The sequence below is a fragment of the Gobio gobio genome (assembly GCF_949357685.1).
Source record: "Gobio gobio genome assembly, chromosome: 19".
Taxonomy (NCBI): domain Eukaryota; kingdom Metazoa; phylum Chordata; class Actinopteri; order Cypriniformes; family Gobionidae; genus Gobio; species Gobio gobio.
The window spans coordinates 33,099,889-33,125,250 of NC_137112.1; the positions used below are offsets into that span (position 1 = coordinate 33,099,889).

Genomic DNA, 25,362 nt, shown 5'->3' on the forward strand with positions numbered 1-25,362 from the left:
ATTGAGATATTTAGGAGACCTAATTTGTGATTTTTCTGTTGAAAGAAACACCTAATTTCAGTCCTTAGAATAAAATGAATAGGCCTTTTCTGTGGCTTACTGTTTTGCATAAATGTTCAATTCCACTTTCAGAGGAGAAAAGTATTTGTATGCAGCAGTGTTGTGCAAGATTATTCAGACATTATTCGGCATCTTTATGAATCAGTGTGGCGGTGGTAATAAATAACAAACGGAACATACGGTATGGTTTCCTCGAGATCTGAGCGTGTGCATATTGTGCCATTGGGGTTTCATTATGAGGTGTGAAGGGGTGTGTTAGTGTATTTGTGTGTGGACTGGTGGGGGAAGGGTACACATTTTACCTCCTTTGAGGAAACCTTCTACCTTCTTTGTGTACCATCACTGTCTATTAAAAGAAAAAAGGTTCATTTACTTGGTGTGCATTAATCGTATTCCCTCATTTGAATCAAATATAGCGTGAGAGGGAGGGGAGAGAAAGGTAGAGAGAGAGAGAGAGTTGAGGGAGTGGGAGGGAAATGATTTAGGTTATCATGAAAGGAAGATAGAGACAGAGTGAGGAAGAGGGATCGTGTCGTGCAGACGACAACATCCTTATTGCGACGGAGGCTGCAGTTGCTTGGTAAAGAGAGAGAGAGAGAGAGAAAAATTTGTAACATTAGTAAAGGCCAGTGCCCGTTATTGACGCAGCGCGCGGCATCAGCAGCGTCACTGGAGGAGGAAGAGACGCGAGCACGTCCTCATTCAAAGCTGTTTTATAAAGGTAAGAAAGCGCTTTTAAAAACGAAACCTTAATGATTAATTTTACATCTGAATTTATATTGCCTTCAAATGGCTGTTTGGCTTTTTGATGACTATTTTAGGACGACACGCGTTGTGTTTATAGTCTGATCTGAGAATTTAAGCATCCTATTAAAATCATCTATTTGAAAGGGATTGCGCAATACAGTCTAGCGGAATTATTATTTGGTAATATTCCGGTTATCTGTGTCACACTGCAGTTATTAGGAGGCCATTATGAAATAAACACGTTTATTGTAGAATGTGGCAGACTGGTGAGAACCGATAGTGGCAGCGTTTTGTTTACACGGGAGTGACGACCCTCATTGAAATCATAGCGGCTGATAGACAGGCATGTGTTTAGTAGGCTACCTTAAACACCTGTCCTGACTACTGGACAAAGTCAACCTAAATTACTCTTTGAGAAAGTCTGTTATATACCAGAAGTGTTATTATAAGGGAGACATGGGGCAATTGCAACGCTGAAACGTTCTGTGTTGAATTAAAGACTATGTGGAGGGGAGACCGGGGCTAGTTGTCACAGATGGAAGTTTTGAGGCAAAATGTCCAATTAATTACATTACAATTAAATGTGTGGTTTTGTATGTTGGTTTCAGACACCTTGTGCAAAACTTGACAAGTTGTCACATTGTTATTATTGGGGCAAGTTGTCACACATGGTTTAAATTAAATAAAATGTTAATGACTTTTTTTGTTTCATAATGGTTTGACTTCTAAAAATCTTGTAACAATATATTTCATACAATCAATAATTTTTTACAATGTTCAATAGTTTTTTTATAGCCAAGAATTTTAGGCATGTATCTATACAGAATTTTACTTTAAAAAAATAAACTACATTTTAAATCTGTATAGAGATATTATTGTACTGTAGCCTTGAAATATTTTGCAGGAAGTTGAAATAGTAAATTAAAGGATGACAATAAAGGCATTTGCAATTTAGACATCTTCAGCAACATGTTGTAAAGAATGCAGACCCGAGTCTGAACAAACTGCTCCAGTTAATAAATTCTGATCATACACAAAAGCTGACCAAGGTCAGTATCCCCCAATACTAACCGCCTTGTTCTGTGACTCAGCCTTATGGCACGAAATTCTCGCTCATGTGTCGGGGTTTTATTCTGTTCTTATCAGTTGAATCTGCAGTACTCCAGAAAAGCCGTCCTGTTACTGAGAACTGATCGAATCATTCTAGGCATGTTTTTCACCATGCTTTTCAGTGGGGTTCCCTTTGAGTTTTGTTCTTCACTTGTGCTCTCAGTTAGGGCTTTCAGCTCTTTAATCTCTGCCTGCCTCTTTCATGCTATCTAGAGCACCAGAAGTATTGAATCTAAGTTAGATCTAATAAGCATGACCATAAACTGAATTTGACTGGTCTTTCACTTCACAAATGAATCTTGATTTTAGTCCAGCTGCATTTTGAAAACTGGCAAGGTAATTTGGGCAAAGCAATAAAAGGTAGTATATAAATGGTCAATGACACAGGTTTATTGGTGACGCTTGTAGTGAGAGAGAGCATTTCAGAGGTGTTTTGGAGGCTGGGGACAGTCATGGCCAGGGGTTAAACCTGATAGTGATAGACCGAGCAGCGCCAGCAAATTAAAGCTCAGTGAAGCACTGTGGAAAAGTACACCATGGACTGCTAATGCTGGCCCGCAGCAGCCCCATCAGTGTGCTCAGGTGTGCGGCTAGAACCAAAAATGTGAGCACAGTTAGAGACTGAGAAAGAAAAAAAAACCCAGAGTAGTACTCAAGCAGATCTTGGACACGATGGTGCTGAATCTGGCAGACTCTGATTTTGGCAGACTTATGACCTAGAATTTCTTATAAAATAATTCATGTAAATATAGCTTCACAATCTACTGGAATGAGGGCGTGTGCTATATCCACCCAGCCTCATAAAACATTCACAAGATAGAAGCAGATGAGGTTGAGCGATCAAGTAGACTCATACCGCCGGGCAGAGGTGTGTCCAGAATCTTTTTGACCGGTCGGGCCCATGTGGGGCACTTCGTTCTTTGGTGACATGAAAAAGAGCCAAAAAAAAACATCCGATTTATAATGTGAAAAATTTTATTTAATGTTAAAAATACAGTACAGTAATATTTTGGAATATTACAAATTATAATTGTATTTTAATATTTTAAATGTAAAATGTATTTTTTCCTGTGATGGCAAAGCTGAATTTTCAGCAGTCATTACTCTACATTCTAATATGTTGATTTGGTGCTCAAGAAACATTTCTTATTATTATCAATGCTTAAAAACAGTTGTGCTAATATTTTTGTGGAAAACATGATGCATTTTTTTCAGGATTCTTTGATGAAAAAAGCATTTATTTAAAATATGAATCTTTTGTAACATTATTATTGTTTTCATGTCACTTTTGATCAATTGAATGCACCCTTGCACAATAAAAGTTTAAATTAAAAAGAAGGATAAAAAAGAGAAGAATAAAATCTTTGGAATGGTAGTGTTAGTGTAACATGATTAGGAACCCATTTACTTTTAATTAGAAGTTGAAGTTAAGCATTAAAAATATTAAAACATATGCTAATTGAGATTGTGTAGTCTACTTGAATACGGAGGGTGCTCTATTATTATTATTATTATTATTATTAATAATATTTTCGGTAACACTTTACAATAAGGTTGTATTAGTTAACAAGAACTCTGTTCAGCATTAGTTAATCTTTGTTAATGTTAGTTAATATAAATACAGCTGTTCATGGTTTGTTCATGTTAGTTCACAGCATTAAATAATGTTAACAAGATTTTAATAATGCATTAGTAAATGCTGAAATTAACATTAACAAAGGTAAATAAATGCTTTATAAGTGCAGTTCATTATTAGTTCACGTTAACTAATGCCGTTAACTAATGTTAACTAATTAACCTTATTGTAAAGTGTTACCATATTTTCTATACAAATGTTAATCATCTTTGGCCGTTTTTTTTATGTGCCATTTTAAAGACAGAAAATAGTCAAAAATACTTTGTGCTTTTTTTTATTTGTGTTCAATATAATATATTATTTTTTAATTGCACACCTCAAAATCCTAAAATACTTCAAATTTTGACCTAGCTGGTCAAGCTTTGCATTTTGGAGTGGCAACTGGCCTGGTCTATCAAATTTCTTGGGTGCGTTAAAGGGATTGTTCACCCAAAAATGAAAATTCTGTCATCATTTACTCACCCTCAAGTTGTTCCAAACCTGCATGAGTTTCTTTGTTCTGCTGAACACAAAAGAAGATATTTAGAAGAATGTTTGTAACCAAGCAGAGCGAGCAACCATTGACTTTGAATCATCTGCTTTGTTACAAACATTCTTCTAAATATCTTCTTTAGAAGATGATGATGACAAAATTTTCATTTTTGGGTGAACTACCCCTTTAAGGTGGTACTTTAATCCTCTACTCGCTATTTACACTTTATTAGCCAGTCCCTATTTGTAGAATAGTCTGTCTCAAACATATCTGTTCTTAGGCTACATTTTATGCTGTTTACTCCCAAGAACTTGAAGGAAATGAAGGAGATTCTGCACCTCAAAAAGTACTAATGGTTTCCATGCTGCTTTTCTACTGGAATGTCAAGGTTAGGCCTTGTGATTAATCTCAGATCAATAAACCTATTTCTGCAACTGTGCAGTGTGCAAACTTATAGCTAGTCCACATGATTAATTTGTTCATGTTGTGAAGTGTTTGAATGACTCATTGCTGAAAACAAAATGCTTTGTCAAATACCCTTAAAATGTGTTTTATGTGGTAACTTCTAAGCTCACTGCGGTAGGCTGTGTTACGGCTGTACACCGATTACATCACTTGGCCACCGCGGCTCCGCCCAAACTGTCGTTTAGCTTTTTCATAATAAAAACCATTTAGTTCAGCTGGGCAATGAACTCTACAATAATAAACTGAAAGCATCTGCTCTGCTCCATATACAGTATGAGCTGCAGAGTCGCAGCAGGAGTCAGATTTCACTTGTGATGAGAGTAAAGGCACGTCCACACCAAGAACGATAACTATAATGAGTCTACACTCTATAACTATTAGCATCCACACCAGCGGACAATATCGCTCTGTTTATTCTAAGCACCTGCTTGTCTGTCACTTTAATGCTCAGGCTTGTTACAGCAGGATGGATCTGCAACAAATAGCTGTTTTCAAACAGGTTTCAGCATTTCCTGCATTTGAAATTTGAAATGACACACTTTTGCTATAAATACCATTTTATAATATCATTATTAAATGCTTTCTTCTATATTCACATTTCATAAGTGGTAGCTAAAAGACCCTTGTAGAAAGCTAAAGTGACCCAGTAATCCTTTCATGGATCATGGATGAAGTGAGAATAAGACACATCCGCGGCGCTATGTGAGAATCTGTGTTAATGTGAGATGAAATTAGATTAGTATGGGAGCTGGAAGTACATTCCTGTCCAGCTGCTGAAAAATGATCCTATAGAGAGCAAGAGCAGTGAAGCCATGAGCTCAGACAGTCAGGATGATGTGCTTGAAGAAGCCAAGTGAATCTGAACTCAAGCATCGCACATTTGAAAGACTCATTCATCCATGAGAGTGTGTACTTACTTAACCCTGAACTGCACACATCCAGGTCATGGGTGCCTTAAGCAATTCAACCGATCACTGGGAGTGGCAATAAAAACGTCTTATCAAATAGAGAGGGGTAGTTCACTGGAAAGGTCGGAGACCATAAGGTCAGATGTCTTTGTCCGAGGGTAGAAAAGGTCAAGGACCTCCACATCTGTTGGGTTATGGGGGCCTCGTTGAGATATGGCCATAGAGAGAATGGATGGGCCTGTGTGTGAAGAAGGAGGTGGCAAATAAGGAGGACCGGGGAGTTTCTCAGCTCTCTGATCTCTACTGTGAAGTGCTCAAGTACAGATGAGCTTCTGTTTTGTGTCCTGCAATGAGCACTTCTGGGATATAGAGTGGTCATTGTTCTGGGATATAGATGTGTCAGTGAGAACATGCCATGATCCAATTGAAGTCACTGGGCATCGTAATTGCCGTCTCTTCCTCGGTACGGCCATTCACCGCCCCAGCGTCATGTTTTAATGGCTCTTATCACATAAATGTGTAATAGAGTGAGTACTCTCTGCAGTCTCTCCTAGTCTCTTCACTATGAGATCGATCGGCAACATTTGTTTCAGTCAAGAGAATAGTTGAATAGTTAGCTGGAATATTATTAATGATATTATGGTTAAAATTAAGGTTACAAATGTATTACAAGATTAAATGCCATTCAAAAGTTGGGGGGTCAGTAAGATTTTTAAATAATTTAATACTTCTATTAAGCAAGAATTCATTAAATTGATCAAATGTGACAGTAAATACATTTATAATGTTAAAAATATTTCTATTTCAAATAAATGCAGTTCCTCCCGAACTTTGTTAACAAAACATATTTTATTGTCTGACATTCCAGTTTTGTTTTGTTTTAACTCCCTCGTTATCGTTCACCTGTTTCTATTTGTTTCTTGATTTCTCAGCTATATTTTGTTTCCAGCCTATTTTTCCCATTATTTTGTTAAGTTTGGGACCCTACGTTTTTTTCTTCCAGTCATGTTCCTGTTGCCTGTTTGACCCCCAGAACTTGATCTGGTCTTGAACAGCTCTCATTTATGTGGTAACCATGATACTCTTATTTTTCTGGATTCTTTGATGAATAGAAAGTTCCAAGAAACTCACACATTTTCTGCATCCCTCCACCACCCCGTCTCCTCACACTTAACTGGTTACTATCCTAACCAGAGATACAGGGGGAGTGCTCTGGGTTCGGGCCAAATTCCAACCTTCGAGTCCTCCCCTCGGACAGCACAGCAAATACTCATACTCTTTCTGATTATTTGTAAGTGTGAACTGGTAAACTGATATGGTACCAATATACATCGATCAGGCATAACATAATGACCACCTTCCTAATACTGTGTTGGTCCCCCTTTTGCTGCCAAAACAGCCCTGACCTGTTAAGGCATGGACTCGACCCCTGAAGGTGTGCTGTGGTATTAGGCACCAAGATGTTAGAAGCAATTCCTTTAAATCCTGTAAGTTGCGAGGTGGGGCCTCCATGGATCTGACTTTGTTCAGCACATCCCACAGATGCTCAATTGGATTGAGATCTGGGGAATTTGGAGACCAATTCAACACCTCAAACTCGTTGTGCTCCCCAAACCATTCTTGTGGCTGAGTGCATTATCCTGCTGAAAGAGGCCACAGCTACCAGGGAATAACGTTTCTATGAAAGGGTGTACATGGTCTGCAACAATGCTTAGGTAGGTGGTATGTGTCAAAGGAACTTCAACATGGATGGCAGGACCCAAGGTTTCCAAGAAGAACATTGCCCAAAGGATCACACTGCCTCCGCCGGCGTGCCTTCTTCCCATAGTGCATCCTGGTGCCATGGGTTCCCCAGGTAAGCGAAGCACACACACCTAGCCATCCACGTAATGTAAAAGAAAACGTGATTCATCAGACCAGGCCACCTTCTTCCATTGTTCCTTGGTCCAGTTCTGATGCTTGCTCCACTGTTGGCACTTTCGGCGGTGGACAGGGGTCAGCATGGGCACCCTGACTGGTCTGCGGCTATGCAGCCCCATACGCAACAAACTGTGATGCACTGTGTATTCTGACACCTTTCTATCAGAACCAGAATTAACTTCTTGAGCAATTTGAGCTACAGTAGCTCGTCTGTTTGATCAGACCACATGGCTTCACTCCCGACATGCATCAATGAGCCTTGGCCGCACAGGACCCTGTTGCCGGTTCACCACTGTTCCTTAGACCACTTTTGATAGATACTGTTAGGGTTAGGGATAGATTGATTCGATCTATCAACGTTTAACTTTTATTCCTTAAACTTAAACTAAACTAAAATGTCAAAGAATGTTCCTTTTGAGATACGGGACAAAAAAACACTATAATCTGCCTTTTGAAGGTCACCATATTTCAGCCTGTTCTCTCTTCAAAAGGACAAGCATATCATCGTACTCTATGAAGTGAGCCAAGCTATTACAGGACATTTCATCTTGGCGGGCTGTCAACACTCACAGACTATCATGTTGATTTTTCAGTTACAAGAGGACTAGTGGGTCCACATGAGGCTGTTTGTCTTCTCAGGTCCCTCGCCCTCACACACTTTCTCTTGTGAGTTTGATACATTGCCGTGGCCTTCAGGGCCAGACTGGCACCACCTTACGTACCATCTGCAAGGCATGGGGAGGAAATGGGGTGAGGTTAAATGTGTGGATGCATATAAGGACAATTGAAACAGGTGGTGCTCAAGCTGCCACAGTAGTTTTATGTACTGAATGTGAGCATCATGCATATTTAATGTTTATGGGTGATTCTTCATTTAGGGCCACGTTTGACTACTTAAATTCTCGAAGAATGAAACTTAATTAATTTGACATGATAAATTCTAAACCGCTTTGATCAATAATACTTTCCTTCTATTTTTTGTTTAGCTTTTAAACCCCTTTACTGTTACTACAGGATGCTTGGCGTTCTTTTTATTTATTGTCTTTTTTTTGTATCACATATTTTAGTAATCATCATAAATTAGGTATCATTCAAAACGCTTAAGAACTCAAAAGTCATCCTGTGAAAACCATTTTGAAATTGGATGTAACGTTGCCATGGAAACAGTACTCTAAATTATTTTATCAGGCTCCTCCCCTATGGGTGGTGTCAGGTTTCATATTACAAAATTTATGTTAACTACTTTATAATCAAAACATTTTCTAATCTTGACAAAACACATATTGTTGGAAAGGTCTGAGTCTCAAGGTTCCTTATGTACTATTTTGTGATAGCAGTGATATTTGGACAGAAATGTATTAATTTGTTACAGGAGAATGCATGGAATGTGTGAGACACCTGGCTATTTTTGGTACAGCGCCTAAACAAAATAACATATGAACTTAAATATTTGTGATATCATCTTTCAATTTGGAACACAACTTGGTTAGATAAATGGCTTTGATTTTATAGTAATTTTAGAGTCAAATTATTTTGTCAAATATATATTTTATATAAATATTTTTTTAGTACAGTACGTACATTTGATTTACAGTAAATGTATAGCTTTTTCATACTTTCATTTCAGCAATCATCTGCTGAGTGTCTTCTTTAAAACAAGACCAAAACATAGGTCTATATTCCAAGTTAAGGGGTTAATGCATTTATTATAGATGGGTTTAGTATTTCAACATTCTGAAACATGTGGAATAAATAATTTTAAATGGTCTAAATGAAGAAGTATTAATAGAGAAAATTATATATTATAGTAATAGAAATATTCAAAGCTAATATAATATATCCTTTGAAAATAGGATGATTGTTTAAAAAAAAAAATCTTGAGAATCACTCGTATAAAGTCTTGAATATGTCCGAAAGTCTTTTAGCATTGCAGATCTGCAGTACAAACTTTGCCTGCAGACTTACCGGGAACCGCAGAGCAGCGGCCCTTGCTGCGATTGCCATTACTTAAAATACAAATTGAGAGGTGCCACAGTGCAGCTTAATACCAATTTAGAGGATCAAGCTTTGCTTAATGAAAATATCATATTTGGTAATGAAACGTATCACTGTTTAGACTAAGCAATTTTAACACTTAGGATCTGTGAAATCTGAGCCATTGAACAGAGATCTGGTTTCAGATGTTCACACAAGCCAAGGCAAAAACAGCATTTTAAGCTGACGATTCTTATCACCACCGGCTGCCACGTTGCTGTCTAAAGCCATGCCAAATTAAATTGTTTTTTTTCTGAATGAAAGGTACCACACTCGTATCAGTCACATTTGTTACTTAATTAGCCTCATTTGGTGCTTGGCTTTAGTTTATAAAAAAGACCCATGGTCATTTCTTTTTGGATAGCAGCCCTTTAAACCTCATTTAACATTTCTTTTGATTATTGCCGCTTCAGTGAGTGACAGCTAGGTGAAATATCGAGAAAGGCAAGACTTAAATTATGCATAAGAGGCAGTATGTCAGCAGAGTCAATGAGCCCTTGCAGGATTTGTAGACCTCCACCCTAAGTCGCATAGTTATCATCGTTGGGAACCGCTACAACATATAAAAAAAATAGAGACTTTATTAAAAGTGCTTGGTTTCAAATAAAAATGGTTAACATTGAATAAAAATGTTTTATGATGTGCAATATAAATCTGAATGTTTAAAGACAATGATTAGGTAATGACAAAATTAGCTTTCATGCAAGTCTTTAGGGCTGCAAAGAGTAGAAGAAAAAGTGCAATGGAAAATGTTAGTGCAAGTGTACCGTATCCCATTCATGACCCAATAAGCATCCGTCTGCCCTTGTGTTTCATTTCAGTACATGGCTGGATAGAAACATAATAAGTCTACTGTAAGCTTGGGTAAGCTCTTGGTAGTATCTGTTAATTACACATTGCCGTTTACACTTTAATTATACTCTCTGCTCTGTTTTATTGTCATGGTTCATAGATTCTAGGCTTAATGGCATAGTCTTTATAATGATTGGGTTTAATGTACTCAAGACTTTCAGTCTGAAAACAGCAAGTTCTGTTCAGACACTCACTCAATGACTCACTGCTCTGAGCAAACAATCACAGCAAACAGCTAATCGTGGCATGAATACTCATGAAAGGATGCTCATGGTGTTGAATCCACTGATCTGTAGTTTTAGATTTGCTGTGGAGTGACGACTAAGACACATAAGTGTTTATTTTCTTGTTAGAGAATTGGTAAGGGAGGCACCTGCAAATGCAACGCAGTAGACCTAAAACAAAAGCATATAGGTGTGCTTTTTCTGCATTATTATTCATCCCACCGTTGTTGTTTTAGCCCCAGCTATCAAGTGCTAACTTTATCGGCAAACTTGAATTGCAAACACTGAATATTTATTTGGTGACAAGGCCGTGACTTGGGGACACTAAGCCATACATTTTAGATCAGTCTTGGATTGGTTCAGTGAATAACAATTAGATTTACTTTAGGAATATTCAGACCCTCTAGATATTTGTTGCTGTATCAGCTGAAACATATAGGAATTTTGTAGACCAGCATTTTTTTACCCTTCATTTTTAAGCAGGTGCCCAACTGAACCTGAGGATAAAACTATGTAGACTGATAAATTCTTTAGATATGTTTTTCTTTTTTGTGACGTTTCTACACGGATGTCTGACATAAATAGGCCACCTGCTGGGAAATATCCATTTTGGTGGGTGGGGGAAGGGGGTTTGTCCCATTAGTAGATGTCAGGGCGACAGTAAAAGAGTCATTGCCTTAGGCAGTCCTTGAGTCCTACAAGAAACTTGATGGAATGGATGGAATGGCCATAGGGAACACTAAGACTTTTTCAGATGGGAATGTCCAAACCAACTTACATTCAAAGCAAATATATTATAGGATATAAAAGCCGGAAAAAGCTCTCAGACTGGCCTATACAAGCTGCAGCGAGTCTCAGCCTCAGACGTCATGCCCATTGACCGTTGGCTGAACGTCTGATGCATATGGCACAGAAAATGGAAAACCTTTTTCTAAGTCATAATCTGATTTGTTGAATTCTCAAGAATTTTTGGGAGATGTGTGTGTCACGTTATTTAACGGTCCACCTGGAAACAAAGCCGTCGTGATGCCAAACCCCCTTATGGAAAAAGAAAGCCGTTGTGTTTACAACTGTGACAATGAGCGCTTATCAACTATACACTGGATTATAATAATAATAAGTGTTTTGCAGAAACAAATAACACAAAATACACAAAAGAGAAAAATAAACAATAATCATGAGAGAAAAATAAATAAAGGAGAAAAAGAATGCGCAATCAAAACTGTTCAAAAATTAAAACGATATAAAATTGATACAAATGTTCAATTAAAACATTGGACAAAGTATTATCAAAAGTATGTCAAGTTCACTGCACACTATTGTTACTGTAAACTTGCAGGACGTTCTTGAATTAATTGCACACCAGTCTTTACATTTTCACTACCCCAAACATGACGCTGAACAAAACGTGTGATTGGCTGCTTTACATGTCGGTCAGACATCCTTTTGGGTAATCCTTGGCGTATGAAAGCTGCAGTGGAATCCAGCCCTTCTGCCATCTTTAAAAATAAAGGTTCCAAAAGAGGGGTTTTGCATCAATGCCATAGAATAAACCAATTTTGAACCTTTTTCTAGTATAAAGAACCTTTTGTTGAAAGGAAAGGTTCCATGGATGTTAAAGGTTCTTCATGTAACTATATATACGCCAATAAAGAACCTTTTTATTTGTTAGAGTGTATTTGTGGAAATTGTCGCCAACAGAAAGCACTCAGCCGTGTGCCCTCATACTGGCTGGACAAGCTGTTATGATTCCCCTCAGCTCTGAGGTTTGAAAGAGACACAGCAAAATAAGAGATTTTAACAGAGCCGTGTTTGAAAAAGAGGCATGATTCACTGTTGGGAGGTGTGAACCTGAGAAATACACAAAGATCTGGATAACTGGTTTCGAAATGCAATTAAATGTGCCCCCATTACTTAGATTATTTTAAATAAGCATGTTTTTCCAGGATCTAAATGTTGCCTTTTTCTATAGTATATTTTTTTAAAGTGTTGATTGTGTAATATTAAATTGAAGAAATACATAAATAAAGAAGTATAAAAATAAAGTAACATTTTATTTTAAATATAGTACATATTTTATTTTATTTAAAAGAATATAGTGAAAACAAGTTTGAATTATAAGCATTTGATAATGGGGAATTGTTGCACTGTTTTTGGGTCCCAGGCTATCGCCCATGATAGAGAAGGACTGAAAAGAAATTAGTTCTATGCATGTTTGAGGCCATAAATGGTAAATCAAAGCACAACAGAGAACTCACTGTACATTTTTAGCATTTGTGCATTCCTTGACAAACATCCCTCTCATATTCATGCGTGGATCTACTGCGGCAGGGAAATCATGTCAGCCACATCCTGGCAGCCAGCACATTATACCATGCTAAGTAGACTGCGGTTGAAAAGACTGTGTCAACACACCAAAGCAGTGCTGATAAAACAAGCATTTGAGAGCAGTCAGGTGGCAATCAGAGTCTTGTTTGGTGTAATTAAGAAATTTCTCTGATGAAAGCCCCTTTCTCTCTCTTTTAAACCTCTACAAACGACCGCTGGGATGCTTCCAGAGGAACGTTCACATCACAAACAGCACATCTGTGCTGACGCTTGGTGGTTCTCAACTTCGCCTGCAGACTTACCGGGAACCGCAGAGCAGCGGCCCTTGCTGCGATTGCCATTACTTGAGCCAGGAAAAAAGATGTGCAATTGCCAATTACAGGGCTGGGGGGTTATGTTGCACAGCGGAGGAAACAATCCTGCACACTTGAAGCAGATGTGAGGACCGGATGGCGAATGGTGCAAAACAGCTGCTGCCCCGGTGCTTTCTTGTCAATTTAACCGTAAGACAATTGGTGTAACATGCCCCTGTTTTATTAGCCCCGGCTCCAAGCCGTTCATCAGCAGGTGACACATTGGGGCAAGGGAGCGGTGAATATTACAGTGTAGAATAGATTTTCAGGGTGTCAGAATAACTCAGAATTTGTCGGCAATTGAAAACACATGGCCATGCGTCCTCACATTGGTTAGCCCAGGCTGTTATGATTCTCCTCAGCTGTGAGGTTCGAAAAGGACAAAGAAAAACAGAATATATCCACAGCTGGCTTTATTATTAAGAAGCCTATACCTGCTGAACGGAACTCATCTCAGACCAGCCTCAATCTCAACTAGGGATAAAACAGTTAAGGTTTGACAATAAACCGCAGTGTTAGTGTTATCATATTTTATCATTAAAAACTAATTTGATTGCTGTAAATACTGTCCAGCATTAAGCACAGTGCCTGCCATTTTTGATCAGACCAATTTGAAAATTGGACCAAATTTTTATTTACCTCTGTAAATTTTATCCGGCTTATGCAAAATAAGCTAATGTGCAATTTAAATTCTAAACAATTTGGATAATAAAGCAACTCATCTCTTTTGTTAAACATTTAAAGGCTGAAATGTGAGGTTTAATAAAAAAAAATATATGTATTGTACGTCACTACCACCAATATTTTTTTGGTTCATTTCAAATCTGGCCATCATTGTTAATGTTATTATTTTCATTTTCATTCAAACAAAAAGTGCATAGAGCTGCTATTTGATGGTATTCGAAACAACTTCACATGGTAAAATGATTTCAGTGTGTACCGTTTCATTTCTACTCTCAACAAAGGTTTTTTTTAGGGAGAGTCATCTGGCTTTCTGTTTTTTTCTTTCCTAGGAGCTGAAAGCATCTCTCGTCTGGGTGTGGTTGCGGTAAGAGGATGAGGATTCTGTTGTGTCTGCTGTCTCTCAGCTCTCTGCTTCTGAGCTACACATTGGGTAAGTATGATCAGGGGTGGTTGCATAAACTCCCAAGACTAGTCTTACTAGTTAGTCACATTTTTTCTTTAAGTCTTCTCAAAACCTGAGAGAGTGGTCTAATTTGATACAAAAAATTAAGAAAGATTGCCCCTTTACTAACCGCTAGCTGGTCATACTACTAGACACAGTCTTAACATAATGGCTGTGTTTATGCCATTGTCTCCCATCATCTCATCTCATTCAAGATCCCATTTGCATACTTAGTAGGTCTTGCACAGCCCTTCCCCCATTAGCCAAACTTTGTTACCACTCACCCGTTGCTGTTGTTGTTTTTCTGTATTCCCTCTGCTCCAGCATTTCCTTGTTAAAACATCATTGAAATGTACGTTGTCACTTTGATGGTGTCTGGGATGTGTGGTTTTAGGGTTGTGCATCAGTGGGGGGCCACAAATTCAGATTAATTATTCATTGTGTTATCTTAGATCAGTGGGCAGAAGGGATTTGATTTACTTGAGAGGTGTTTTTGTCGGCTGAAGTAATCCAGGCCCATTAAACATTGATAAAAATGTGGCTCTGTCCATAATGCTATTAACGTGGCAAACGGCACTCTAGTCAAAGTTGTCTTAGTCACACAGGCATAAAATGTGGTCCACTTTGCAACAAATTGTGGCAAGGAACCGCCGTCTGACCGACATTAAGTGACCAAGCAATGCAAGTTTTATTTTTACATCCCATTTAGTGGCAGGTTTATCTGAAAAAAAAAAAAAATCTCAAAATTTAATTACCGGATTAGCTGAAATGAGTTTATACAAAGATTATTAGTACCACCTATTTCACAGACATTTGTTCTTCAGCAAAACTGCTCACTGTTTCAACTACTTTTACTTTTAAAGAGACTTTGTTTCCAGGCTGACACGTCAATCCGAGTGCAATGTCTGCTAGACCTGTGTTGCTCATTTTTTCATTTAAAGTACATACAATACTATTCAAAAGTTTGGAGTCAGTACGATTCAGTACTCCGTGCTGTTTTTGAAAGAAGAGTCTTATGAAAAGTCCAAGACCACATTTATTTTATAAAAAATACAGTAAAACAGTTACATTGTGAAATATTATTACAAGTTAAAGGGATGGTTCACCCCAAAATGAAAATTCTGTCATCATTTACTCATCTTCATGTCATTCCAAACCTGTAAGACTTTTGTTTATCTTTGGAACTCAAATGAATAAAAATATATTTTAATGAAATTAAAGATTTCTGTCCCTCCATTGACAGACTACGCAACTACCACTTTCACGCTTCAAAAAGTTCATAAAGAGGTAAACGGAAGCTCAAGCATGCTTGCTTGATGTGCGAGAACCAATGAGGTTCATTCTGGTGTGTTACGCAGCACGTTTGAGCTTCCGCAAGAAACCAATAAGGTTTGTTCTCACACGGCAAGCAAGTACGTTTGAGCTTCTGTTTATGTTCGCTATTCAAAGTTTATATGTGAATAAAAGCCTTAATTCAATCTGTCCATCATATAAAGCGACCCGTTGCATTCATATTTTTTCATGATTCTTTGAATAGAAAGTTAAAAAAAAAAATTATGACAATTGGAAATTGTCAGTGTAAAGAGCAAAACCGTGTAATGGCAATGGAATGGAACAAATAATTTAAGAAATACACAAACACACTTATTCTCATATAAATTATTCTGAGAAAAATGTCCAGGTACGGATGTATCATTGCAGGCATTCAGATTGAATTGGCTAACAAAACAATTACTATGTTTTAATCTAGTACACAGAAGCAACCACACATAAAGACTGTGATGATCTGTTAAGAAACTTCAGTGGAAAAGAACTTAAGTGGCAGTTTGGATCTGTTTATCCCCATTACTGGGAGCAGCCAACACACCACTGAGTTTCATTGTAATCTCAGAGCAGAAAACCTCCCGGGGAGCCGGTTCCCCTTCTCAACTCATCTCTCCTCCTCTGCCTCTCTCCTTATTGCCCTAGATTCCCGTGGGTCTCAGCAGAACTCCATACACACACTCATTTGAGCACACACATGCATACATATACACGCCTGTGCATGTAGATCTCCAATGAATTTAAAATTACAAATTCACAAATCTAAGCGCACACACAGTCACTGAAATGTACTAAAATTCTTTCAAAGGATTTTTGTCTTGTTTTACAAATCTTTAAGAATGATATTTTACTGGAAAACAAGATGTTTTTCTCAAAAAAAGCAATTTGATAAGATAAGAGTGTTCTTCTTTAAAATTATGTTGACTTATTTTTTCATAAACCTTGTTCAATTTTGTTAGATTTATTTGCTTATAATTTTCCGGTGGGGTATAACTTCCTTGAAAACAAGTCTTCAAAAAATAAATCTATCTTGTTTTAAGGATTTTTTTATATTTTTACTGGAAAACAAGATAAAAATACTGATTATTTTTTTGTAGTACTCAAATCCATCACAAGCTCCATTTAATACACAGTCCAAAATAGAAATAAGAAACACAAATGCATACACGGTCCCAAATAATCCAAACTCATTCTTGACCCAATTCATAATGTATCAGATGCGTTCTCGGCTACCTGGAGACTTCACTGTATGTCTTCAAACTCCCCTGTTTCCCCCGTTCTGTCAAAATATCTGAGTGCATGCAATTATATCTGACAGCTTGTATCCCCTGCTGACTTTCCCCGGGTGGAGAACACTCCCACTCTGAGTGCAAATACGTTGTAGTCGTTAGGCACGCATGGCCCCCCTCTGTCTGTCTGGTTGGCACAGTACACTAGCTGTCAAAGGAGGCAGTACAAAAGACCTGAGCATGACAAGACTACTTGATATACATTAATCTCAAGGATATTTTACTATACCCTTGATTTATTTAGTGTGATTTTCATAGTTAATCATCCAGAGATAGAACCAGAAGGTTGTTGGTTCAAACCCTTTGAAGTGTGATCATCATGTAAAAGGCCATTAACACCAAGCTAGACTCCTATTTGATAAATAAAGAACATGTTTTGTTTGACTAAAAAAAATATTGGGGGGGGTTAAAAAAATGCGACAATGTTTGTGTAAATGTTTCTCTCAGACATTGTTTGTGTGCATTTTTTTTAAAGGTGGAGATGTGTGTGTGTCGGGTCACGACAGTGGGCCGGTGTTTGAGGAGCAGCCATATAGTCTGATTTACCCTGAGGGGATGCCAGAAGGCAAGGTGACCCTGAGCTGCCAGGCTCGCGCCAGCCCTGCTGCTGTTTACCGGTACTCAGATCAGATTTTTGTCACTTACACCTTATTGAACAAAACAGGACCTCAATTTAATTATTATGACCTATCCTTTTAGAGGATATAGACATAGTAGTTGTAATATTGTAAATGTCTTTACTGTTACTTTTGATCAATTTAATGCATCTTTGCTGAATAAAAGTATCAATTTCTTTAAAACCTTTTTCTAGTTTTAAACAATTTTTTTATGCTTACAAAAAAACAGTGGGATATGAAAAATAAACCTGATCTTGATATATTCTCTGAAAATATGTTTCAATATACAAGTTTGCTTCTCAAGAATTTAAAAACCTCATTATTTTTAGGAGGTTTGAGGAAAACAAGGCAAAAATACTGATTAAGAATTGTAAAAAAAATTCATGATATGTATGCTGTCCCCAAAATGTTATACCAAAATTAAATAAATCATTGATTATCCAATTTTTGACAGCCTCCTGGCTATTGAAGTTAAATCTTGTATGTGATTTTTCACAGGTGGCGTGTGAACGGCACTGAAATAGTATTTGTTGAGGATTCGCATTACACACAGGTTGCAGGAAACCTTGTGATCAATAATCCCCAGCATGGGCGAGATGGTGGGTCATACCAGTGTCTCGCCATTAACCGCTGTGGCACCATTGTTAGCCGTGTGGCTAACCTCAAATTCGGCTGTGAGTACAACTCAAACATTTATTATTGTCCAAGTGTGAAAATTAGGCCTTTCTGAATAAAAACAGCACTAGATGAAATTGCACACTACAGCTGCTGATTTAATGTTGTGTGTTTTTTAGATCTCCATGATTTTCCCCCTGAGAGCAGAAGTCCTCAGACGGTCCATGAGGGTATGGGAACCTTTCTTGCCTGCCAGCCACCAACCCATTACCCAGGTGTGCACACACACTATCAGTTAGCAAGACATTTCACTCTGTATTTAACCTGATCAGTATATTTATTTCCTCGAATGTTAATTACATCTTGCATCCATTTGCTACCACCAAGCTTTGTCCTACCGCTGGTTCATCAACGAGTTCCCCAACTTCATCCAGCCAGAGGCGGGCAGATGGTTTGTTTCTCAGGTGACGGGTAACTTATACCTTGCTAATGCTAGAGCCAATGACACGGGCAACTATTTCTGCTTCACCACCATCAGTATGGACATCAGCACCAAGAGCATCTTCAGCAAAGCCGTCCAGCTCACTGTTTACCCTGATGGTTAGTTCAAAGTTCTATATTTCCCTTTGAAACAAGAAACAAGCTCAACTACCTGCTGTTATCAAACTTAATCTTATATCTTGTTTTTTCCCTGGGTTCTACAGCAAATCCAAGGAAAGCATCCCCGATTATCCGAGTGCGTTTTCCTGCAGAGACATATGCATTATCAGGACAAACTGCACAGCTGGAATGCTTTGCATATGGCAAGTAAGTCCCCTTTAGCTCCCCACTTCCCTTCGGAGATCACTGGTTCATCGGTTCAACATAATCCATCACTCAGTCAGCTATAAAAATTGAACTTTTTTCTCTAACATCCTCGTGCTCACTTTTTAATTTCCTCCCTTAGTCCCATTCCTAAAATCCGCTGGAGGAAAGTGGATGGGATTTTGCCCCCTAAGGTCGGAGCAAGTGCGGAAGGACCCATCCTAATTATTCCTGAACTGAATTTTGATGACGAGGGCATGTATGAGTGTGAGGTTTACAACTCAGAGGGCCGTGAGACACATCAGGGACGCGTTTCTGTGCAAGGTAGGCATGACGTCAGAACAAGATGGATATTTTTGAAGATTTTCCTCTCGTTAACTTTAGTAGAAGTTTGATTTGTAAAAACGTTGTGTATAACAGTGTTGTTATTGTTAACTAAAACTATTAAAAACTAATTTGTTCACTGAAATAAAATATAAATATTAGATAAAAAACTTGCTATTTTAAAGGTTCCATATTTAGTTTGGCAGTATCCTACAATAGGTTTACATGCGTTCAAGGTCAAAAAACACTTGAAATTTCTCCTAAAGGATCCTAAAGGATTCAGACTCTCTAGAGATTCAGAGATTCAGACTCTCTGCGTTCAAGGTGCGTTCTCTGCGACTCTCTAAACTCCTCCTTTCCGAAAGCCTTCTCTGCTCTGATTGGTCAGATGGCCCAGTCTGTAGGTCTACCTCTTACAGCACGGATCGGAAACGTCCATTACCATATTTTAATTTCAGCTCTGGAGTCTTCCTCAGCACTTTTATACACAGTGACACAAACAATAACAACATTGTCATTTTTACTGTATCAATTTAAGAAATGCATGCAAAGTAGATTTACTTTCGCAGTGCAGAAAACAGGGTCTTTTCGACATGTCGACAGCACGTATCAAACTTCTCTAGGCTTCAGCTACAACTACAGTGTTTGAGTGTCAAAGTAGATGTTTTTCATGGGCAGCCAATGAAAAACATAGACCATGCAAATTTGTTACAAACCTACATAGGTCCGTGCAGGAAGTGAGACTGGAATTACGGACTACTTGTTTCAGGTAGTTCAGAATCGGTTCTTTCTTTTGGGAGACAATAACTCTTTTTTTTTATCATGCGCCTTAATCTTTGAAACTTTGCAAACCTTTTACATTCACATACAGCTAACTCATTGCACAAAAGGTAATATCCGAAGAAAAGAAAAAAATCTATGAATGAAAATTAGAAATGTTGCTGAAATAAAATTATTAATTTCTAAAAACGAATTAATAAATTAAACTGAAACTGAAAAAAAAGCTGAATAAAAAAATGACAACAAACAAATAAAACAAAATTACAACCCCGTTTCCAGAAAAGTTGGGGCATTTTGTAAAATGCAGTAACATCAAGAATTGTTGCAGTTGTTGATCTAGCTGACAAATAAACAAAGAAAAGATTTATAAAGAAAGAAATACCTCCATGTCAATGGTTCCTTCATACATATGCAAGTCACCCATGGCGTTTCACTGATGCACCCCCATACTATGACAGATATTTGCTTTTGTCGCTGATGAAGGTCCCTTTCGTCTTTGGGACTGAGAACTCAATGCCCGTTTTTCCCAAAACCATTTCCACTGTTTTTTAAACCAGGGGTTTTCAAACTTTATGACGCTAAGAACCCCCAAAATATGGTGAACCTTTATGGGGGATCCCCTTCCTAAAACCCATCTATATATTTTTATGTATGAAACAACATTTTAAAGTGTAAGATAAATAGTAAGTGTGACATTATAAATGCAACACAGTGTTTCCACACTTAAATTGGCTATACTTAATGTTGGATGTATAAACCTGAAGAAGAAAATGTTCAATTAAAAATTATTTCTATAAGCAACTTTCACAATAAATGTATGTAAGCAGCTTACGTACTGCGTAATACTGCCTTACAACCCCAGTGAGCAAGATAAAGGGGACTATAGGGAGAAACTCACTAGAAAGATACAAAGCAAACACATACAATTCTGGAAAGTATATACAGTATATGGCAAGAAAGGAGAGAACCATTCAGACTGTTCGGTAGACTTTATCCATTTTTGCTTTGTCTTTTTATTCTCTGGAATTTTCTGGGGTCCCCTTAGAACCTTCTGGAGGACCACAGTTTGAAAACCCCTGTTTTAGACCATCTGAGATGAGCTTGGGCACAGAGAACCCATTGGCATTTGTGCGTATACTCTAAAAAAAAAGGCTCGTAATCATAGGGGAACCTTTTTTAGTGCTATATAGCACCAATTTTGGTGCTTCAGTGGTTCTTCAGCGGTTCTTCAGAGGTGCTATATAGCACCTTAGTCAAAGAACCGGTGAAGAATCTCTGAAGAACCGCTGAAGAACCTCTGAAGAACCACTGAAGAACCACTGAAGCACCAAAATTGGTGCTATATAGCACTAAAAAAGGTTCCCCTATGATTACGAGCCAAGAACCATTTTTGGTGCAATATAGAACCTTTTTTTTTTAGAGTGTAGAATTGATGTATAGCTTTCTCCTTGCATAACAGAGATTCAAGTTGCATTTCTTGATGCAGCGGCAGACTGGGTTACGTGACAACGGTTTTCCAAAGTGGCTGTATTTAACACAGTAGCATGACAGTTTCTCATGCAAAAACAGTTTAACTTGGATATTCTATAAACTTTTCACTTTTATTGTGTGTTTTGCAACCATAAAAATCAAAATTTGTTTATATTTACAAAATTCAATTAAGTTGGTCCGTGAAAACAATGGAAATATTTTCTTTGTACGTTTGTTAGATAAAGAAAGGTTCAAGAGAATGAACAAATTCTTGATTTTATTGCATTTTACTTAATGTTTTCTTGAAATCGGGTTGTACTAAAATTAAATGAAATTGAAAACATAAAGGTAAAAGCTAACTCCAAATATTAAGAAATAATATAATAGTATATAAATAATACTTAAATAATACACTGGTGTATAAGCAAATTAAACAAAACTTCTTTATCTAATAAATGGATTGATGTGTGTTAATCTGCTGGGTTGTGTGTGTGTTCTCACTTTCCAGCCCAGCCTGAGTGGCTTCAGGTCATGAGTGACTCTGAGGTGGAAATCAGTTCAGAGCTGCAGTGGAGCTGTGCCGCTGCGGGCAAACCAAGACCCACCATTCGCTGGCTCCGTAACGGACAGCCCCTCATCACACAGGTCAGCCATATACACACACACTGTAGCTGGATCGTCATCTAACAGTGTGTGTGTTATCACAAATGAACAGGACCTCTAGCTGTCAAGACTCAGACTGATATATGTTAACTCATTTTTAGAAAACTCTTCATGTCTTGGAGGCAGTGAGATGTGACAGTGAATAACATGCTCATTATCTTCAGCTCTAGGTAGATTGAGACGAGAAATGTTGTGCGGCCCTCTGCTGGTGTTAATATGCATGTGCATCATGTCTCTTACACAATCTCACACCTACCTAGGTGCAGGACCGTGTGGAAGTGAAAAACGGGCGACTGAGGATCAATAACCTCGCCCTGGAGGATTCCGGGATGTATCAGTGTGTGGCCGAAAACAAACACGGCACCATTTACTCAAACGCTGAGCTCAGAGTTCAAGGTGTGCACAAATAGATCGCAACATTAGAACGAATCAGCGTATTGTTTCATAAGCAGTAACATGTTTCTCTTGTTATCTACCTTAATGCACTTCAGATCCCCTTCTGCCCACCCAGTCATGCCTGAACCCCAGTTATAGTATGATCTATGTTTAAATCCTCTCTGTGTGGTTATCCATCTCCTTTCCTGCCCCGTCCTGTTGCCCTATTTCAGTCCAGGCTCCGGACTTCAGGTTAAATCCAGTGCGTAAGCTGGTCCCTGCTGCCCGTGGTGGACAGGTTAAAATGGAGTGTAAACCTCGGGCGGCTCCCAAACCCACTCTCTTCTGGAGCCGTGGCACAGAGCTACTGACCAATAGTACAAGGTAATCTTGGCGTTTCAAAGATCTCCTACATGAACTCGATATATTTTATTTTTGACACAGAATTGCTTTGTGAGTTTGTTTGAAGATGCTTTGAGTATAGTGATCTCAAAAAGACCATATGACGAACTCTGTCCAGGATAACTGTCACTCCTGATGGGATTCTGTGGATCTTCAACATCAGTCGTGCCGATGAGGGAAAGTACACTTGCTTTGCAGAAAACTACCTTGGCAAGGCCAACAGCACAGGACACCTGTCTGTCAGAGGTAACATAACCTCATTTCTTTGGTTTATCTTTTTTAGAGGTCTCAGGTTATCAGTGTGGCACTAAATATTATAACAGTGTGTTTACATGCACAATTTTGCACAGATTTCTCTTGGAAATGTGTAATATCACATAAAACCCATAAACCGTGTTTTGTTATGGGGAAAGGTCATTAACGGTTAAGAAAAATCTGTACTTTTTATCTTAGTTGCAAGTAAACACCTTTATCATCTGTCTTTCTGCATATTCATTGTGCACATATCTTCTGTTATGTCTCGGTATGAGTGCATATCAACCTCTAAAATGCTAATATTTAGTAGTCATCTGCATTTTATTGTGGACTCAAATGCTTTAATTGTATAAAATGTTTTTCACCTTGTTCTGTCATACAGATGCCACAAAGATCACGCTAGCACCCTCTAATGCAGACATCAATCAGGGTGAAAATGTCACTCTGCAATGCCATGCGTCACATGACCCTACTATGGACCTCACCTTCACCTGGTCCCTCAATGGAGTTCTGTTGGACCTAGAGGAATCAAATGGACACTATCGGCGCATGGAGGGGGTGAGCACTTGGCAATAAATGGTGTTTCAAAACTGTAAACTTTTTCATGAACAGAAATTCTAAAATATTTCTTATTCGAAATAGAACATTTTTGTAACGTTATAAATGCTTTTACTGTCTATCACTTTTTATCAATTTTGATGCTTCCTTACTTAATAAAAGTATTCATTTTCTTCAAAAAAATATTACTGACCTCTAACTTTCAAACTGTAGTGTATGTTTGTTGGATTTTGCATTGCATGGCACTGAATTATTCAGAGTGCAGCTTGTGAGGGGTGTTATTGCTTCTTTTAAGCGCTCAGACTATTTGCCTGGCAGATGATATGTCAAAAAATCCCATAACTTTCATAAAAAAAGAACACAAGCTATATCTAGGGAAGATCATAGAGACTTAAAGGAACACTCCACTATTTTTGAAAATAGGCTTATTTTCCAACTCCCCTAGAGCTAAACAGTTGATTTTTACCATTTTCGAATCCATTCAGCTGATCTCCTGATCTGGCAGTAGAACTTTTAGCATAGCTTAGCATAGATCATTGAATCTGATTAGACCGTTAGCATCTCGCTCAAAAAATGACCAAAGTGTTTCGATATTTTTCCTATTTAAAACATGATTCTTCTGTAGTTACATCGTATACTAAGACAGACGGAAAATGAAAAGTTGCAATTTTCTAGGCCGATATGACTAGGAACTATACTCTCATTCCTGCGTAATGATCAAGAAACTATGTTACGCAGCGCCTGAAAATAGTCCCCAGCTAGGTAACTAAATGATGTTTCATTAACAAAGTTCGGGAGGAGCACATTCAAATGATCTATCTAATCATCATGTCATTCCAACCAGCTGTCAGCAATCAGTAATCAACATGTCTACCAATCAGCACAAGTGGAGGATCATATAAATACCCAGTCAACTCACCAATGTTCCTCGACAAGTTTTGCAGCATCCCTCCACCACCCCATCTTCCTCACACTCACCTGGTTACTTTCCTAAACCAGACATACGGGGGGAGTACTCTGGGTTCGGGCCAAATACCGAGCTCGGAGCCCTCTCCTCGGACAGCCCGCCAAATATGCACACCATTCATTCTATCTGACTTATTTATAAGTGTGAACTCGTGAAGTGGTTACGAGTATATTGAAACTATTTGGTCATTTTTTTTGAGTGAGATGCTAACGGTCTAATCAGATTCAAGCTAAAAGTTCTACCGCCAGACCCGGAGATCGGCTGAATGGATTCGAAAACTGTAAAACTCAGCAGTTTAACTCTAGGGGAGTTGGAAAATAAGCCTATTTTTTTTTTTTAAAGTAGAGTGTTCCTATAAAACTTTGCTGTGCCATAGCAATATGTTAAAAATATCTTAGAGCACTTCAGTAACAGCATAGTTGTTTCACTCTAGCATGCAAGCAAATATCACTTCTACAAAAATATGAAAAACTAGTTATGTTCATAATATTTAAAATGAGCAAGATTATTAAAAACCATCTGAATTTGTATTCCAATAGCAGCAGGCTCCTCTCACACTGAGATTAGCTTTAATAGGATTCACTTCAAAGCAAATCCCTTTTAGACAGTTCATTTTAAAATCCAAATCTAAAGCCTTGACAGATTAGGCATTTAATAAAAAAAACATAATAAATGCTTTTATGAT

At 38.0% G+C, this 25,362-nt stretch overlaps 1 protein-coding gene across 1 annotated transcript in view; it reads left to right on the plus strand.

Moving 5' to 3' along the window:
* Window positions 1-551: 551 nt before the first annotated feature.
* cntn2 (contactin 2) overlaps window positions 552-25,362 on the plus strand; it is a 36,963-nt gene continuing 12,152 nt past the window's right edge. The window contains exons 1-13 of the mRNA XM_079843838.1: window positions 552-781; window positions 14,123-14,223; window positions 17,323-17,464; window positions 17,963-18,138; window positions 18,259-18,354; window positions 18,467-18,679; window positions 18,784-18,886; window positions 19,026-19,207; window positions 21,966-22,102; window positions 22,381-22,516; window positions 22,729-22,879; window positions 23,016-23,143; window positions 23,535-23,710. Coding sequence (XP_079699964.1) covers window positions 14,166-14,223; window positions 17,323-17,464; window positions 17,963-18,138; window positions 18,259-18,354; window positions 18,467-18,679; window positions 18,784-18,886; window positions 19,026-19,207; window positions 21,966-22,102; window positions 22,381-22,516; window positions 22,729-22,879; window positions 23,016-23,143; window positions 23,535-23,710 — 1,698 coding nt within the window. The 5' untranslated portion in view covers window positions 552-781; window positions 14,123-14,165. The remainder of the gene's footprint in view (window positions 782-14,122; window positions 14,224-17,322; window positions 17,465-17,962; window positions 18,139-18,258; window positions 18,355-18,466; window positions 18,680-18,783; window positions 18,887-19,025; window positions 19,208-21,965; window positions 22,103-22,380; window positions 22,517-22,728; window positions 22,880-23,015; window positions 23,144-23,534; window positions 23,711-25,362) is intronic.